The sequence below is a fragment of the Habropoda laboriosa genome, unplaced genomic scaffold (genome assembly GCF_001263275.1).
Source record: "Habropoda laboriosa isolate 0110345459 unplaced genomic scaffold, ASM126327v1 scaffold718, whole genome shotgun sequence".
Lineage (NCBI taxonomy): Eukaryota > Metazoa > Arthropoda > Insecta > Hymenoptera > Apidae > Habropoda > Habropoda laboriosa.
In genome coordinates, this window is record NW_017100942.1 from 512779 (window position 1) to 530619 (window position 17841).

Consider the following 17841-nt stretch of genomic DNA (forward strand, 5'->3'; position numbering starts at 1 on the left):
AGTAGGAGAGGTGCTGCAACAAAGTAGAAACGGTGTGTGAGAGGTGGAGAGAAAGAAGCGGAGGATTCGTTTTCGAGGTGCGCGCGCGCGCAAGGACGACCGCAGGGAGAGACGCGCGAACGGTGGATGCACGCGCGAAATAAACGCGGTCTCGCGAGCGTATAAATAAAGCGGAGCGCGGTCCGCGCGTGCAGGCTGAGCGCCGCGCGTGTACACACGCCTCGGTGTGTCGCGTTGGAATCCAGTTTGCCCGCGGTTTTTGCAAAACTACTAACCCAAGCGTGCGCGCACGTCCGGAGCACTGATTCCTGGACAACGTGACAGTAATTATGCAACCAGGAGACCTCCTTTTCTCTCACACGCACTCTCTCTCTCTCTCTCTCTATAGATCTCTCTCTCTAGATCTCTCTCTCTCTATAGATCTCTCTCTCTATAGATCTCTCTCTCTATAGATCTCTCTCTCTCTCTATAGATCTCTCTCTCTCTATAGATCTCTCTCTCTCTATAGATTTCTCTCTCTCTCTCTCTCTCTCTATAGATCTCTCTCTCTCTATAGATCTCTCTCTCTCTATAGATCTCTCTATATTTCTCTCTCTCTATAAATCTCTCTCTCTTTCTATAGATCTCTCTCTCTCTCTCTCTCCCCCTCTCTCCCTCTCTCTCTGTCGCTCTATAGATGTCTTTCTGCACGTTGCTCGTCTCTGTCGGACACTATAGATGACCTTGAGGCCCTGAGAACACTAGCACGCGCCTCTATGTGGCCTTGGCGAGTCTCGACAACGACTCGACCGCATCAAGACACGACCCTGGCATGGGTTTTAGCCCTGTAAGCGGGCTGTTGGCCGGTTATTGAAATAAATCGGCATAACGCCGCCGTTCGAGCCCGCTTTATATTTCGGATCCTCCCGTCGTATAGAACGATCTTAACCAACGCGCGACGGGACAACGCGTCACACGCGGGGATTAAGGGAGCCCACGGCACAGCAGGGATAAGCGTGGAATTTCGGTATTTATGCACCGTGGGAGAGGGGCGAGGGGGAGGGAGAGAGGTATCTCGTCGATACTCTCTCTACCGAGAGGAATTCAGTGCAACGCGTGGATCGGCCGCTACAACACTGTCTTTCTCCAGGGAAAACAAGCTAATTTAATCGATCGCAACCGTCGTACGGATGGGCTGTTAAGAACGGGACATTATTATCAGCGCGCGTCGCCGTCAAGGCAGACTCGCGGATTTTTGGGCTTATTATTAGCTGACGCCTTGGAATGTGCCTCGTTTCTCCTCTGCGTAGGGTTCTTTGAGAGGCGTTTTTCTCGTCTGGGATGTAGTCGAAGACACGAGGAATGATATTATTATTAGGTTCGGCTTTGGTACATGCTTGAAATTGTCGTTTCCATGTAGAGAGAAGGTTTTTACTATTTTTCTTTTTTTTACCTTATTTATCTTACCATACTTGTGTTTTAATTGTGCTCAATTTTTAACGTTTAACAATTATTATTACAATTATTAACAATTATTAGATATGAAAATAGGGTAGGTAAAATTAGTTTCTCCTGCCAAGATTCAGATCGTCCTTAATTGAAAGGTAATTGATATTTTTTGTGTCTGATTTGTCTCAGAATCTGATTTACAATCATAATCGCCTACCGGAGAAATATTGATTAACTCGTGTATCTATAAACGTTTTAAATTATTTTCATCTATATGAAACTTGTGGAGACTCGTACTAATTAATCTTTATTTCCATAAATTTGAACAATTGCTTAGCTAGTTTTTATTACCTTTATTACTTCAGTCTTTATCCTGCATTTAACCATTTTTAAACATTGCATTATTAATAAAGAAGGCTACATCTGAATAAAGCTACACCAAATTAATTCTTGAAGTTATCTTCATCTTCAAAATTAATCCCATAAGCTTACCTATGCATCAAGCTCGATGGATAGAAACCCCTCTAATTTCTCCAATAACCACCACTATCATCGTACAGCTCTCCGCATTAGCTGTGATAGCCGCAAGGTAATTCGGGTCCAAAAGTCGATCGTCGATGGCCGATACACGCGACAAAGGTTAAACAGTAGCCGCTTTCGGTCGACTGCTTGCAACACGATCAAAGGAAATGAAAAATGGACGAGAGAATGAGAGAGAGAGAGAGAGAGGAAGAATGAGAGAAAAAGAACCAGAGAGTGAGAGAGAGAGGCAGAGAAAATGGGAGAGAAAAATAGGACTGAGAGCGGGAGAGACAAACAAGGAGAATGAGAGAATGAGTGTGAGAAGAAGAGTGAGAGAGAATGAAAGAGAGGAGAGAGAGAGAGAAGAGGAAGTACCACCAGGCCCTCCTGGACTGGCTCTCTTGCCTTAACACCTGCTGGCCGTGTCGTAACTTGTCTGACATCCTCATTGCCGAAAACAGAAGCTGCCTGTGCTCGGATCGGCCGGTATACCGGTATCTCATAACGGCCTGCGCCGAGAAAATGGTATTTTAAATTGCACGCTGGCGTTATATCGACGCCTTATTAACGCTGAGGACAGGTTCGCCCCGCTGGTACATGCTACATTTCTCGGAAGCCGCACAGGAAGCATAGATTCGCGAAACCTGGTAGCACCCTTTTGCTCCATACATTTCTCTCTGTGTGTATAATGAACACGTGCTACCACCTGATTTTTACATTTCATCTTTATCTTTCTTTCTCTCTTTCCTTTTTTTTTTTTTACCCTTAATTACTCTTAACGATTCTCCTTCTTTAACCGTTAACCCTTTCCTTCCTGAATTATTTAACAGCTGTACAAAATGTTTATTCGCACTTTGTCGTATATTATGCGACAGATAAGCAATTTGCGAGAACATGTTGATATTGGGGAAACGTTTTCAACGACTTCTGACATTGGAGTACATTTGGCAATATTTTTTGCAGATAACGTTGAATCGAACGAGTTACGCTTTTAACGAATATTGCAATATTCGTGCTAATTTTCATTGTCAGAAAGATTTTTTTATATAGTTTTCTTAGAGTATTTATTATTTAATTTCAGATGATCTGGAGGTGCTCAATCAACGTCTCCGTCTTGGGATGAATTTCTCCGAAGATTCCTTACTCCTGAAATATTACAAACAATGAAGTAAAATTGATTTTAATTAATTAAGATGTTAATAATATGTAAAAAACGTGTTTGCCTTACAGTCTAGAATCTAGACGAAGACCTAACCCTTGACCCTTTCATCGCTGATTAAAATGACAAAATTTATCGCAGCAAGTGTTTAATTTTTCCAAGTACCAAAATTATCTCAATTATTAAAATACGGCTAACGTAAATTTTATATAATCGTCGCGGCTTTCTTTGAAGCCAATATCCTATAACTTAAGCTCACAGTCTGCTTTGCCCGTATGTTGCGCGGAAAAAGAGCACCGAAAGGGTTAATGTGATATTTTACCGAGTTGAGTAATTTAATTTGTAAGGCAGAATTAAACGATCCAGGAAGAGAAAGTTTTCTCTTTGGTATTATGCGACGTGATTTAGGGAATTAACAAAATGATGGGCTATAATTGAATGTATTTAGAACGTTAATTTATTTAATTTAACTTTCGGTGCAGAACGAAATTACTTAAAAAAGTAATATCTGTATTTTTACTTAATATTGAAATTACCGTAATACTTAAAAATTTGGTGCTGATTTAATTTTAACGATCTCCAGACGACTTGCCAAGAACATAGCGGCAATTCTGAAAACGAATAAACGCACTGAATATAATACATTCCGTATAATTACTACTTGTACATTCTTTGCAATTTAAAGCTACATACTAAAAGCTCGCATCGTTACCACTTCCTTATTTCATTCCGTTAACTATACATTTCCATCGCCGGCTAAAACTGTACAAATAAAATTTCTCCAGCAAAAGCTCCCTGAATCCTCCATAAATCTGTCCACCCAGATCCTTTCAAATTGGCCACACCGGGCGGTGATGGTCGTATCCATTTCATTCAATCACAACTTATCGCCCATTCCACAATCCGTACAATCGTTTCCACGTCTTACCCCAGAGTAAACCGCAATCTCCATGCTGTAACACACGTTTAAATCCAGTAAGTATCTCCGATCCACCTACTCGAACAGCGTACAATAAAGAAAAAAATTACTTCTTCCACAAACAACAATGTCTCTTTTACAGCCTAACTCGACCAAAGTCAGGGTGCAGAGAAGAGAGAGCCTCATCGACTACCAAGTGCATTCTGATACGCGCGCCAGAGGTGAAGAGATGAAGGAGAGAAACCGTGAAGAAGAAGAAAGAAAGAGAAAAGGAAAGAGAGAAGGAAAGAAAGAAGGAAGGAAAGAAGGAAAGAAAGAAAGAAAGAAAGAGGAGGGGTGGCTAGGATCTCTCTGCGGTCTGCTACATCTATTTATAGCGTACGCCATACTAATGCACATGCGCATATGCACCACGCTAACACCGCGCGTCCCGAGCATAACGGGCTTTTACATGCTGCACTGGATATTCCACGTGGACTCCCCTCCCCTCTTCTCCTTCTTCCCCCTCCACGACGCCAGCGCTTCCCCTCGTCCCGTCGCGCCCCTCTTCCTTGCCAGGCTGTTTCTCTCGTGCGCGCCTCCACCGGTGTCCGCGCGAAGATCTCTTCTCTCTCGTGTGTGTACACGCGTGCGAACGCACGTGCGACTGGCATCGAAGAGGAACGCACCCAGAGAGAGAGAGAGCCGTCGTTGCTGCCTGTCCCGAGATTTATGCACGGGCGCAGGTCCTTCGGCTGCGTGTAAAAGTCGAGCGAACTCGCCGCTTTTCCGGTCACGCTGCGGTCAACCTGCCTCTTAAAATGTTGTTGAACTCGATTTTTGTTAATCCTTTCGAACCGATCGCACTGTGACGCCGCAGAGCTTTCTGTTCCGTGCAACCTGCGAAGAAATCGAGTTTCGAATGTACGGAGATTGTTTGTTAATTTGATTATTAACGCGAGGGATTACAGTCAAATGTAAGAAATAAAAAAGACTTATGTATGTTTTAACTTTGACAAAGGTATCGACGATTGAATAAAAAGGAAAAAGATTTCTGACACTTTTATATAACCTCTCTTCTTAAGTCGATTATTTTCCCAGTAGTTTACGCGACAGAAAGATGTATTATATATTTATTACCACACCGTATTACCATACCCACGTTTCCTTCGACGTGCATATAAACCTTCAGCCTCTAAATTAGTTCGTTCTGTTTCTATTTTATTTAGATTGGGTTATGTATCGGTGGAAAAACAAGAAGCAAAAGCGTAAGAAACGAATTAACTTTCAGTCTTAGCCGGCTGATAAACGGCCTCATACCGGAGATATCTAAATATCACGGGGACTCTTAAAAGTCCCCCGCATCCTCGAGCTCGAAATTTACGTTCGATTCGCATCCGTCGCGAACGAATATAAGTGTCGAGGCGCTACGTCTCCGGTACACCTCGGGCGTTATAACTTCGGCAGTTGTTACTTATAAATTATCATCGCGGCAGTTATAACTCATAGACTGTACGACGCCTTATAACTTACATTCGTGGCCGTATAAGTTATAAACACGATGCATGTAATTTATATGTTACTTGTTGCCGATGTTATAAAACCATCGCGCCGGCCAACAAACGGCATTATTTGATACAGGATTATAATACGGGGCCGACAATCGCCAACGTCCGCTTCTTTTTCGTTGCAACGACTTCGTGATGCATTTATATCGGCACTCGTGTCATTTTGCATTTGCGTTTCGATTCGATCGTACAGAGTGGATCGATGCGCACGTCTTTATGCGCATATTGAGTCACGTGACAACTTGAAGCTTTCATTCATGCGTACTCGGTTTGAAAAGAATCTAATTGGCACTTGTTGATTTCCGACAAATTTAGTAAAAGTTTCATTCAGCTAACAATTACAAAGGTATCTGTCAAAATGAATATTTGACAAACGATGCACTTTAACTGTAACTGTTCCTACGTAACTTTCGTATTTTCCGAAAACCAGAAATTGCGTCGCATTGCTAACCTAAAAAATGCAACACGAATCGTATAAACGTACGACGCATGCGCCAGCTGACATTCCTCAAAATTAAAGAAACGTAGAAAAACTTGGAAAGGTTAAACAGGTTTGAAAGAAATTAACGAATACCATTCACCGATATAAAAGCTCCTTCTGTCCTGCAATCGTTGGGTAATTGCTGTGATTACGGGCATAATAGAAAGAAACGTCGCGACGTTCGATTGCGCGACGGTTCGAACGTTTTTCACGGGCGACGTAACGAGATTTGCTTTTTCAAGTTGCGCGAGACCGGTCACGACGACGGTAAATTGACCGATAATGTTGCTTGGCACTGATTGCTGGATAGCAATGATGGATGCACGGGGGGCGTCCCTCCGCCAGCTCTGTCCTTTACCGTGTACGCCAAGGTCGCTAACCTCACCGAGCCCTCGGGTACTCTTTGGCGCCACACTCTCTTCGTACTTTTAGCTCGACTCACCGTGTTGTCCCGACCAGCGAACAAAACACCGTGCCAGCCACGATGGAACGTCGCGATTCTCTTCTGGGTTAGAATCCTCCGGGGGAGAAGTGTCTAGGATTTATACGAGGGAGGGTCGAAGGATACGCGTCGATAGTAATCGATGTAAGTTCTCGAGGAGAATGTCGATTATCCGTGGCTATCGGAGCAATTTGATTAATTTTCTCGTTGTTAGGTTAAGTATTATCGCTGCTGATGTTTCCGTGTGATTAATGTTCGTATTGTTAAACTCGTCTCGCGGTGAGGTTAGATTATCGATAGTTTGAACGATCTCTTGTTTTTATCGATCGACAGTGATTTAGGCGGGAAAATGTACTTCGTGTAATACGTCGAATGAATAATAGCAAATATATGTAGTTGAATTTAAATGCATCGAAATACCAGGATAATTTTGTTAATTAGATAAGTATTTACGTGAAGACTGTAATATGGATGTTAATCGTGTAACTGAGTTACTATTCACCGTTCGTGTAAGTGTACGTTAAATTATCGTCGTGTTTTTTCTTGTTGCAATATACGTATAATGAAAATATGACAGGAATATCATGACTAAAACATGTTAAACAGTTTATGGTTTCTAAATGGCGATTAAACTTTTACTTTTAATAATTACACATCGTATATTCGAGTTACCATATATTACCATATATTTGAGGATTACTTGAGAATTAATACATACCATTAAAACCAGTTACCTTTACGTTTTAACGATACGATATCCTATTTATGTACTGCGTTAAACGAAAATAAAAAGTCTCTAAAAATATTCCCATAAACCCTTTACAAATATAATTAATTTCACTAGAATCCTTCGGTAAAGGCTTCTTTCCAACAACGACTTACAATTATATATTTACCATCTTTACATTCTCAACTTCGACAAAGTAAGGTTAGGTTTTAACTCGAAATTTTTACCGAAGAAAATTTCGGAATTTTTTCAGCATTCGAAAATGTATACAGGTAGGAATGCATGGAAAATGAATCGGTGTCAATCAACAGCCGGAAGGTGTGTGTCTTCGGTCCTTGATCTCGTTCCCTTTTAAGAGCCGCGAGTAAAATCTCTTTTTCTCCTGTTCTTATTATCATTAATATCACTGGTCGCACATCGCTGTTCCACTGAAACCCATCGCGGAATGCGAGCCACTCCGATTTCAACCGCAGTTCGACCGGGCAAAAATTCTTAACATTGCTGAAACCGGCCGATGAGGTTATCGCATCATCCGTTCGATACGGGCCTGTAATTACGAGACGCAATTACATAAACCGCTTTTTTATCTTCGTTAATTAGCCACGCGCGCATCCAACGCTGCATTATAATATTGCAGATTACGCTTCGTTTCTGTTCGCTAATCGAACGATCGTTTCAATCATGGTACGTCGGTAATAATTCGAAATTACATAGCCTTTGTTCGTGTTGTAAAATTTGCTGTTTTTTGTATTCACGTGGATGGAATGTTGGTCTTGTTAGACAGGGAAAAAAAATGTAGTACGTGTCGAGAAAATATATAGTTGAAATCGGAATTCGTGTCGCCATCTCGTTGCTGGGAAAGTAACGGGAATACATATGCTCGCTGGATGATAAATATGTAAAAATTTATTAATTTTTTAAAAGGTTTTAACAAATATTTGGATAAGTAGAATTTCTATGAAGTTTCAGGAAACGTGGCGTATTCATATATGAATAATTCAGGTGGAATTTATAATGCATTGTAGCCGTGTAATCATTCGTGTGATGTACTTTGGAGATTTGTATATCATTAAGTTTATATTTCATGAAGAATTTTTGCCGTATAAATTTTTTAGAAATTTTACAGTCTGTACTATTTTTAAATCTATACCGCAGACGAGGTACAGGATAAACCTATCACCATACACGAGGTACAGGATAAACCTATCACCATAGACGAGGTACAGACTAGACGTATCACCCAATGCAGTTTTTTGTCCACGTCACAGGAGCTCTAGAGCCCCCTTACCATTTTCGTGTCGCACCCAACGTGACCGATTCAGCATAGAAGAAGATGACAACATTAGTAGTGGTTAGAATTAGAACTAAATGTAATTATAAGATGGGATGATAAGAATTTTATACTTCTAAATGTATATTATATATTAATTAGGTTGAATTTCGGGTTTTTCTCGATTTTTACGCGTTCCTAACGATATCCGACATGGTTTATTCAATTTTGTAATGGAATATTATTTAAAGAATGAGTGTTGCGCAAAAAGAAATGAGTATGGTGTGTGATACATGAATAGAGTGTAAAATGGTGTGAAACAATACTGGCATGTTGTAACCTTTTGTAAATACATTTTTTACAGTTATTTTACAATAAATAATTGATTTTCTGTTAAATAATTGCATTACATCATTTTTCCCGATATTGAAATCCTTTCCCTGATTCCTGTGGTGGCCTGAAACTTCACTCTTTAATTTAAACAAAAATTTAAATTGTTATTTAACGAGAAACACTAATTATTCTTCAATCAAAGTATTTGCAAATAAAACAGAAACTTTAATAAATTGATAAATAAATAAATTAATAAATAAAGCTGCTTTTTCCGCTTTGAATTTCGAACTTGGAGATCGTTTGCATGTCTAAGAAGTGGTTGACTTGCACTACTGGCTTACTTCGAAAAATTTCAAGCCTCTGAGAAATCGTTGACTTGCACTACTTACTAATTTCGACAAAATTCGAGCGTCTGAGATATGGTTGAGTTTACTACTAACAAATTTCGATGTTTGACTTATGGTTGACTCGCAGGAAATCTCAGAAAATTTTCATATTTCTGCGATTTCCTGCGAGTCAACCATAAGTCAGACATCGAAATTTGTTAGTAGTAAACTCAACCATATCTCCGACAACCAGTTTCGACGTCTGACTTATGGTTGACCTTCCTGATTTTCGTTCGATTTTCGATTATCCTGCGGGTCAACCATAAGTCAGACATTGAAATTTGTTCGAGTCAGTAGTGCAAGTCAACCATTTCTCAGACGCTCGAAAATTTCGCAATACGCAAGTAGTGCAGGTTAACCATTTCTCAGGCATTCGAAATTTTTCTGTGCCCCTAAGCTATTTTCGCGCAAATCTCTAAGTTCTCCGCTCGAATTTCGAGATTTTTACGTTCATATTGATTTTTACACGTTCCTAACACTATCCGGACTTAGTTTACTTCATTTTTTAATGAAATATTATTCAAATAACGAGTGTTTCGCAAAAGGATGTAGATTTGGTGTGTAAGGGATAAATAAATAAACTGTAAAATGCTGTAATGCAACACTGGTATATTGTAACCTTTTGTAAAATACACTTTGTACACTTATCTTACAATAAATAATTGATTTTTTGATAAATAATTGCATTTCTTGATGTTTCCCGATGTTGAAGTCCCTTCCTTGATTCCTGTGATGGCCTGAGAGTTCCATCTGTAATTCACACAGAAAGAACATTAATTTTTCAATGGTCAACTAAAGTTATAAACAATTTCTAACTAATCTACTGAATGCAATTGTTAATTTAATGCAAAATTAATAAAATAAGCTGTTGTATTAAGTTAAATCATGCAACAAATTTATTTAATATTTCCAATAGTTATAAACTACCATATAAATTGTTATTTGACAAGAAACACTAATTAATCTATAATTAAAGTACTTGAAAATAAACCAGAGACTTTATTTTACTTCTACATTATTAGTAATGTTAAAACAATTAAAATTTTGTTGTAAGTATCAATTTTAAACTACTTACTACATGCAATTATATTCTAATTTACAATAACTATTATTAAATGTAAAAAATTCGGAGAATTTCAATTTTAAAAATCAACTAACCTCATAACACTTCATTTTTGACGATGCTCTCGATAATACTCTCGATCCTTCCTTCTGTTGTAATGAACTATTAGCGAAGGCGTCATAACTTTTCCTTCATCTTCCACTGTTAGATCTCGAAGCCCACCAGAAGCCTCAAGATTACATACTTTGCCGGACAACATCTTTATCTACGGATTTAATTATTAATTTCTTTAGCGTCTGCCGACTTTACCATGTTATATAATTCCTAAACTCACCGCTCTATTAACGTAGAGGGCAGAACGAAACCTCTGATTTTTTGCACGATCGGTATTTCAGAACGTGAGCATAAAGTCCCATAAGATCAGAGATCTATTTTATACCTTATCTTACATTGCAACAACTTTAAACAAATTATACATAAAGTTAAAATTGTACATTTCACTTTTAACAGCTTCGATTCGAATTGTCAAACTTTGTTGACAACAGAATTATAATTTAATACACCTTTGTCTGGACTTTTTTTTTTTTTACAAATGTTTCGTGCTCCTTTATCAAGCATTCTGTATTTTTCAAGCAAGAAATAAAAAATTTTCTAGCCTGAATATATTTTGTCCCTTTTACGAGATGTGCGAGCGCCATCTGTTGGCTGTCTAGGTTCATGATCGCACCCACAAGATAAAATGAAGTTAGTGAATCGTGCGTCAAGTCACGGGAAGTGTGCGCATGTTATTTAAAGCTCACTGACGTGTGTGTACAATTGCGCGCGCAATGAATCAGGCACCAGTGTCGTGTATTCCAGCCGGGAAGATGTCAAAGGCGAAGAAAGTGCTAGATGAGGCCCGCGAGATCCAGAATCCGGAGCTGGATCTCGCGGACAAGGGTATCTCGACGTTCGAGGAGATGCCAGGATTGCGTGAGTCTTCCATATCCTCGTGGGTCCCGTTCCGTTCGCCAAATTAGGCAACTTGTCTTGACTGGTTTTTTGGAGCGGATGGAAATGCGAAGTAGCCATTTGTCGCTCCCCCACGAGGTGGGCGTACCCACGCATGCGCGCGAAATTATTTAAAACGATAAAAACAATACGAACGTAAACGATAGTATTGCTAACAAAAATACCTTATTTTTTAAACTTTCAAACATAAATATTAGTGTGTGTATCAGTGTGATTGTTATGGAATATTGTTTATGATATTTGGCGTTTTGGAACTGGATTTGTAAAATGTAAGATATAAAAGGTGGTATGTTAAAGTACTCTCATGTTTCAGTGACTATGGTCAACATCACTAGATTGACTCTGAGTCATAATAAACTTACAGGTAAATTTATGCAATGCTGTAATGTTTGTCAGTGATGAATTGCATTATCTACTTAATTTGTTTTCTTTGTTCAGCTGTACCACCAGGCCTTGCAAATCTAGTCAATCTGGAAATATTGAATCTATTTAATAATTATATTACTGAGCTTCCAATTTCATTGTCACAAATGCCAAAGCTAAGAATTCTAAATGTAGGGTAAGTTCTTTGCTTGAATTATTATTAGTCTTTAAATACTTATTGAAGTACACTTCTAGGATGAATCGATTAAATGTGCTTCCACGTGGATTTGGTGCATTTCCAGTATTAGAAGGATTAGACTTAACATATAATAATCTAAGTGAGAAGAATCTACCAGGAAATTTCTTTATGATGGGTTGGTATAAATTCAATATTTGAAAATTATATTATCATGCTAGAAAAATAAAACCAGAATATTTGACTTCTCAGAAACCTTAAGGGCACTTTATTTGGGTGATAATGACTTTGAATATCTACCAAGTGGGATTGGGCAGTTAAAGAACTTACAAATTGTAAGTGAAGTAACGAGAAACACCTTTATATTACATATATTTTTTCTTAAACACTTGATTTTCATATGTATTCTAGCTTGTACTAAGGGAGAATGACCTAGTTGAATTGCCGAAAGAAATTGGAGAATTAACGCGGTTGAGAGAATTACACATTCAAGGAAATCGATTGAGAGTTTTACCACCAGAAATTGGTACATACTTGTTAAAATAATATCGTATTAACAAATTGTATGAACCTTGAGTGAAACAGTTTAAGTTTAATATTACAGGAAATCTGGACTTAGTAAGTAATAAAGCAGTGTTTAGAATGGAATTTAATCCATGGGTTACGCCAATTGGCGATCAATTGCAAGTAGGCATATCTCACGTTATGGATTACATTCGTTCTGAAACCTATAGATAGTGAGTATTATATGTTTTTCCTTTAAATTTAGAAGTATATTGTAATACTTAACGACTACAAATGTTTTTTTAGTGTGTACAGTCGACACCAAAATGCCAAAGGACCACCACCGCCTATTGAAAACGACAAGAGTAAGAAAATTTCTCGTCTTCGTTAAAATGGAACAGGAAACAATTAACAGCTCGAGAAATATTTTTAAACTAACACAATTTTCTTTTTAACCCCTTAAGTGTCCAAATAAATTTGAAACAATCGTCTAAATAATGCCCTTTTTTTTTCGTAAAAAGATTGGGTAGTAAAATTATTTAGATGTTCAAAAATTGACTATATTTTGAGCACTTACTGAGTATTATTGTCCACAAAAGGACTAAATTTTTTTAATGAAACAAGTCTTTTAAATAACATAATTTTTGAGAAAAGTGGTGTTTGGATACTCGTCTGTTTTATTCAATACCATTGAACTAAAGGTTTCTTTATTATATCTCGTAAAACGTTATTAATCACTTACCAAATACAAGATTATTGTTATAAAACCAAATAATAGTCACTAAAACAATACTAACGACTCTAACACGATTCAGTCAAAACTAACGCCAGGGAAAAACTCTTATTACGCTTTTCTTCCCTTCCGCCATATATCCACGATGTATTTTGAGATATTTTCAAGTATTTTTATAATCCACGCAACCTCTCACTCGTCTATGCCCCGATATAAATAAAGTATCGATGGTCACCATGTGTCATCGGCCGAGAATTTCTATCCCTATTGACTCTCACTTTCTCTTTCATAACTTTCTTCCTGCTTCTTATTCCTGGCTGGACACATAAGGGGTTAATTCCCTCACTGCCGATAATTTCATAGCTATAACATATTTGCAATCAAAGTGGTGCCTTAACTATTAACACAGAAATATATTTCTAATATGCATTCGAATTTTCAATGCATACATGTAACATGCAAACATATTTTAATGATTTATGTATCATACAATGTATTGTTATAAGGCCTAAAAAATAAGCGATATTTTTATAACGATTGGATAAAGAATATAATTTATACAATAAACTATACTTTAGAATAAAATTAGGAACTCTTTTCACTTGTAGAAGTAGTAATCCCTATTTGATTGGTTTCAGTTGTGAAGTTAAATTTTCATTGAACATTTCTTTCTTTTAAACCATAGTTAATTTACCTCCTACTGTAGACTGGGTATAACTGCATGCATTTCCTTCTCGTATTACGTAATTAACTGGATGCAAACAACCTACATAAATGTGTTTGCACATATGAGTGTGCTTTTTGGATACACGCAGTGTTTATTTAAATATGCACGATTTCGGTTCATTAGTGTCGATATTTAATAATGTTGCATGAAAGAGTGAAAAATAACGAATCGAATTGAACAAGATGCTAAAAGGAAAAAATAAATCGACGAGGATGGGATTCGAACCCACGCGTGCAGAGCACATTGGATTAGCAGTCCAACGCCTTAACCTCTCGGCCACCTCGTCTGCTTGTACGTACCGAAAAAATGTTGTTGGAACAGGGGTGACTATGTCCTGTGAAATAAAACTACTTCTTAGAGTCCAATAAATACGATAACCTTCAAATATATCAATATTGAAACCTACAAGTTTGTGAATCTACAATAAGAGCGTAAAAAAGTGTGGAAATCTGGCAATATCTATTCAATTATAATAACGTATAGATCTATAATATTTTTAACGATAAATTTAATACATTAACCTACTTATGTTATAGAATTGTATTAATCGTATTCTATTATTCGTTAAACAACGAAAATAGTGACTGTGAAGCACGTCAATATATTCAAATTAATACAATTCAATTTAATATACTGTTTATAAAAATAGAAATTAAAAGTATTGCGTTATATTTATCAAAAAATTGAGTTTAATTGTAAATTGTAACAATTACTGTAACATGCAATTTATCGAATACATGAGCATTATTGAAAGAAATCAAACAGTGTATCATTCATTTATCCTCAACAATCTCCTTATCCACTGCAACTTAGAAAAACAAAATTGCAGATAGAACAAAATTCTTCGAATTAAATCGCCGAATAGTTTATTATAATAAATACCATTTCCTAGCAACGTGAAACAAAATTCTTTCGTATCATGTTTCGCTCATTCAGTTGAATTCGTATGTTCGTCCTGCCAACAAGACCGTTCGTCTCACCTTTATTTCTACCGAATTATTAAAAAACGCCATCATGGTAATTACTCCTTCATTTATAATTAAACGTACAAATAATTACTTATTGAAAAAAATCGATATTTTTTAAATCTAAATAACTAACGAATCCTAACATTGACTAATGCAAGAAGAATGAAATATTCAAAATTTATTATTAATTTAAACTAATAATTAAATCTATTTTATGAAATATTAATAAAGAAAATGGTTATTCCATTAATAGCCACATGTTAATTTTTATTAACAGCTGGAAACAGCGTCAAATTGGTACTAATTAAATTAATACAAAATGAAGATTAGTTTTGTTAAGAATTTCTTCAATTTATCAGCGTGAAGTACTGTCAGTCCATATCGGCCAAGGCGGCGTCCAAATGGGAAATGCCTGTTGGGAACTGTATTGCCTAGAACACGGCATACAACCTGATGGAATGCTTCCACCTCAGAGTTGCTCCAGCGACGAAGGTTTTCAAACTTTTTTCAGCGAAACTGGCGGTGGAAAATATGTTCCACGAGCGGTATTTTTGGATCTTGAACCCACAGTCATAGGTGAATTTATATTACGAATTTTCATATAGATTTCATTATCACTGTCCACTTTGGAACGACGCTTCTTCGTTATAAATTTGGGCTACTTAAAAATTCTTACAGAATCATAACTTTTCTTCTGCTATAATTTTAAGTATAACTAGGGAACCATATTTTTTTGCATTTATCTTCAAACCTTAGAAATGAAAAACAAATCCTGACTTTTTTCAAAGCTGTGTGTATCAATTAATAAATTTAAATTTGTTAGTAAATATCAATTCTAAAAAATTATTATTTCAAGCATTGTTCATTCATGAATTATTCCTTTATCCTTAAAACCTTATAATAATAAATGAACTTCTACATTAACTCTAGAAAACCTAAAAGTATTATACAATTACTTTCTAACGTAAAAACTGACATAATATTAGTAACCTACCCAAGTTATTTATTATAAAAAAAAAAAATTTCCAAAAACTTCTTAAGATTAACAATGAATATTATCTAATACTTGTGAATGTATAGCACATACTTAACTTTCCGAAAAATCTAACAATACTGAAATTAACAACACCGATCCTCGTCAAATAAAACCAAAACCAACGTCTACCCCAAAAACTCACCCCACAATAAATTACACAAACATCAAAAACAAAAATTTTTTAAAAATCCCCCAAAAATTAACGAAAATATTCAAGCTACCCCATGGTCCTTCATTTCAGACGAGGTTCGAACAGGAACCTACCACCAGCTCTTCCACCCGGAGCAACTAATTTCCGGCAAAGAGGACGCAGCGAACAACTACGCTCGAGGGCATTACACCCTTGGAAAAGAGATAATCGACCTAGTTCTGGACAGAATTCGCAAAACAGCGGACATGTGTAGCGGTCTTCAGGGTTTCCTCATTTTCCACGCGTTCGGCGGTGGTACCGGTTCAGGATTCACCAGCCTACTAATGGAACGTCTCTCGATGGACTACGGAAAGAAGGCCAAGCTAGAATTCGCCATTTATCCATCGCCCCAAATTTCCACAGCAGTCGTGGAACCTTACAACGCGATCCTAACTACGCACACAACCCTGGAACACTCTGACTGCGCTTTCTTAGTAGACAACGAGGCGATCTACGATATTTGCAGGAGAAACTTGGACATCGAGAGACCAACTTACACGAATCTGAATCGACTGATCGGGCAGATAGTCTCCTCGATCACAGCTTCGCTGAGATTCGACGGAGCTTTGAACGTCGATTTGACGGAGTTCCAAACGAATTTGGTCCCCTATCCGAGAATCCATTTTCCTCTGGCTACTTACGCGCCGATCGTCTCCATCGAGAAAGCTTATCACGAGCAACTTACGGTCATGGAGCTGACTTCGTCTTGCTTCGAACCAGCTATGCAAATGGTGAAATGCAATCCTCAGAGAGGGAAGTACATGGCGTGCTGTTTGTTGTACAGGGGTGACGTGGTTCCTAAGGATGTCAACGCTTCCATCGCGACTATTAAGACTAAGAGAGCGATACAGTTTGTTGATTGGTGTCCTACAGGGTTTAAGGTAGATTTCTTGTTTGTTCTCAGAGATTAGTGGCGTTCAGAGTGATTTGATGTTGGAAATATTGAAGTTGGGGTGAATGGAAAAATAAGTCGAGGATGTAATTTTTTTTACATACGTGTGCGAAAGAAATTTTCATTCAATATGCATGCACTTCAATTTCTGAGAATTTTTTTCTCGTTTCAAAACCTCTTTCGTGTGATTTTCAATATTTTGAAGAATTGAGTATTTTTCGATCTGAAAGTTCCTTTAACGAATTAATTTTCTTGGTTCCAAATCTTTTTCATATAATTTTCAATATTTTATAGAATTGAGTATTTTTGGTTCTGCAAGTTCCTTTAACGGATTAATCTTCTTAGCTCGGAATGCTTTCTGTATAATTTTCTGTTTTGAAGAACTGAGTATTTTTGATCTTTCAAGCTCCTTTAATGGAATAAAAAAAATTTGGTATAATCTTTGGGGTTTCTATTTATTGAAAATGGCGCTTTGAATTTTAGGTAGGAATTAATTATCAACCACCGACGGTAGTGCCTGGCGGAGATCTAGCCAAGGTGCAACGAGCTATGGCGATGCTCGCAAATACTACTGCAATCGCTGAAGCGTGGACGAGATTGAACAGAAAATTCGATCTGATGTTCGGGAAACGTGCATTCGTCCACTGGTAAATTATTTATCGTGTTAATTAATTAAATTTCATTTCTCCCCACTCGTGTTCTTCCATTTTGGCTCTATTTCGTGATATTCCAATTCAAAAAATTGTATCTTTAATTTTGATTCTTTTTTTAAATAAAAATTCAGGTACGTGCAAGAAAGTATGGACGAAAGTGAATTTAACGAAGCCAGAGAAGACTTGGCCGCTTTAGAAAAAGATTACGAAGAAGTTGGTATGGACTCGACAGACGCTGGCGAAGGTGAAGATGAAAATTAGATAAAGAAATGTATCGTTGAAATAACGTAG

The 17841-nt window shown here is 37.4% G+C and overlaps 2 protein-coding genes and 1 non-coding gene across 3 annotated transcripts; 2 read left to right on the forward strand and 1 right to left on the reverse strand.

The window, feature by feature from the left end:
• Positions 1-11104: 11104 nt before the first annotated feature.
• Positions 11105-12742, forward strand: LOC108577634 (ras suppressor protein 1). The gene is made up of 8 exons (XM_017940809.1): positions 11105-11249; positions 11602-11652; positions 11727-11847; positions 11907-12025; positions 12100-12182; positions 12259-12373; positions 12452-12584; positions 12658-12742. Exons 1-8 carry the CDS (start codon positions 11105-11107, stop codon positions 12740-12742), a joined length of 852 nt encoding a protein of 283 aa, XP_017796298.1.
• Positions 12743-14015: 1273 nt separating this feature from the next.
• On the reverse strand, positions 14016-14097 carry Trnas-gcu. The gene has a single exon. It is a non-coding gene; the product is annotated as a tRNA-Ser (tRNA).
• Positions 14098-15013: 916 nt separating this feature from the next.
• LOC108577615 (tubulin alpha-2/alpha-4 chain-like) lies at positions 15014-17548 on the forward strand. Its single transcript, XM_017940792.1, has 4 exons — positions 15014-15038; positions 15110-15355; positions 16057-16886; positions 17381-17548. The coding sequence occupies exons 1-4, from the start codon at positions 15014-15016 to the stop codon at positions 17546-17548; spliced, it is 1269 nt and encodes a 422-aa protein (XP_017796281.1).
• The last annotated feature ends 293 nt before the right edge of the window (positions 17549-17841 follow it).

Coding starts and splice junctions, on each gene's coding strand:
- LOC108577634 (XM_017940809.1), top strand. CDS start 11,105: ATGAATCAGGCACCAGTGTCGTGTATTCCAGCCGGGAAGATGTCAAAG. Junction 11,250..11,601: donor CGAGGAGATGCCAGGATTGC/GTGAGTCTTCCA, acceptor CTCATGTTTCAG/TGACTATGGTCAACATCACT. Junction 11,848..11,906: donor CTAAGAATTCTAAATGTAGG/GTAAGTTCTTTG, acceptor GTACACTTCTAG/GATGAATCGATTAAATGTGC.
- LOC108577615 (XM_017940792.1), top strand. CDS start 15,014: ATGGTTATTCCATTAATAGCCACAT. Junction 15,039..15,109: donor TATTCCATTAATAGCCACAT/GTTAATTTTTAT, acceptor AATGAAGATTAG/TTTTGTTAAGAATTTCTTCA. Junction 16,887..17,380: donor GGTGTCCTACAGGGTTTAAG/GTAGATTTCTTG, acceptor TTTGAATTTTAG/GTAGGAATTAATTATCAACC.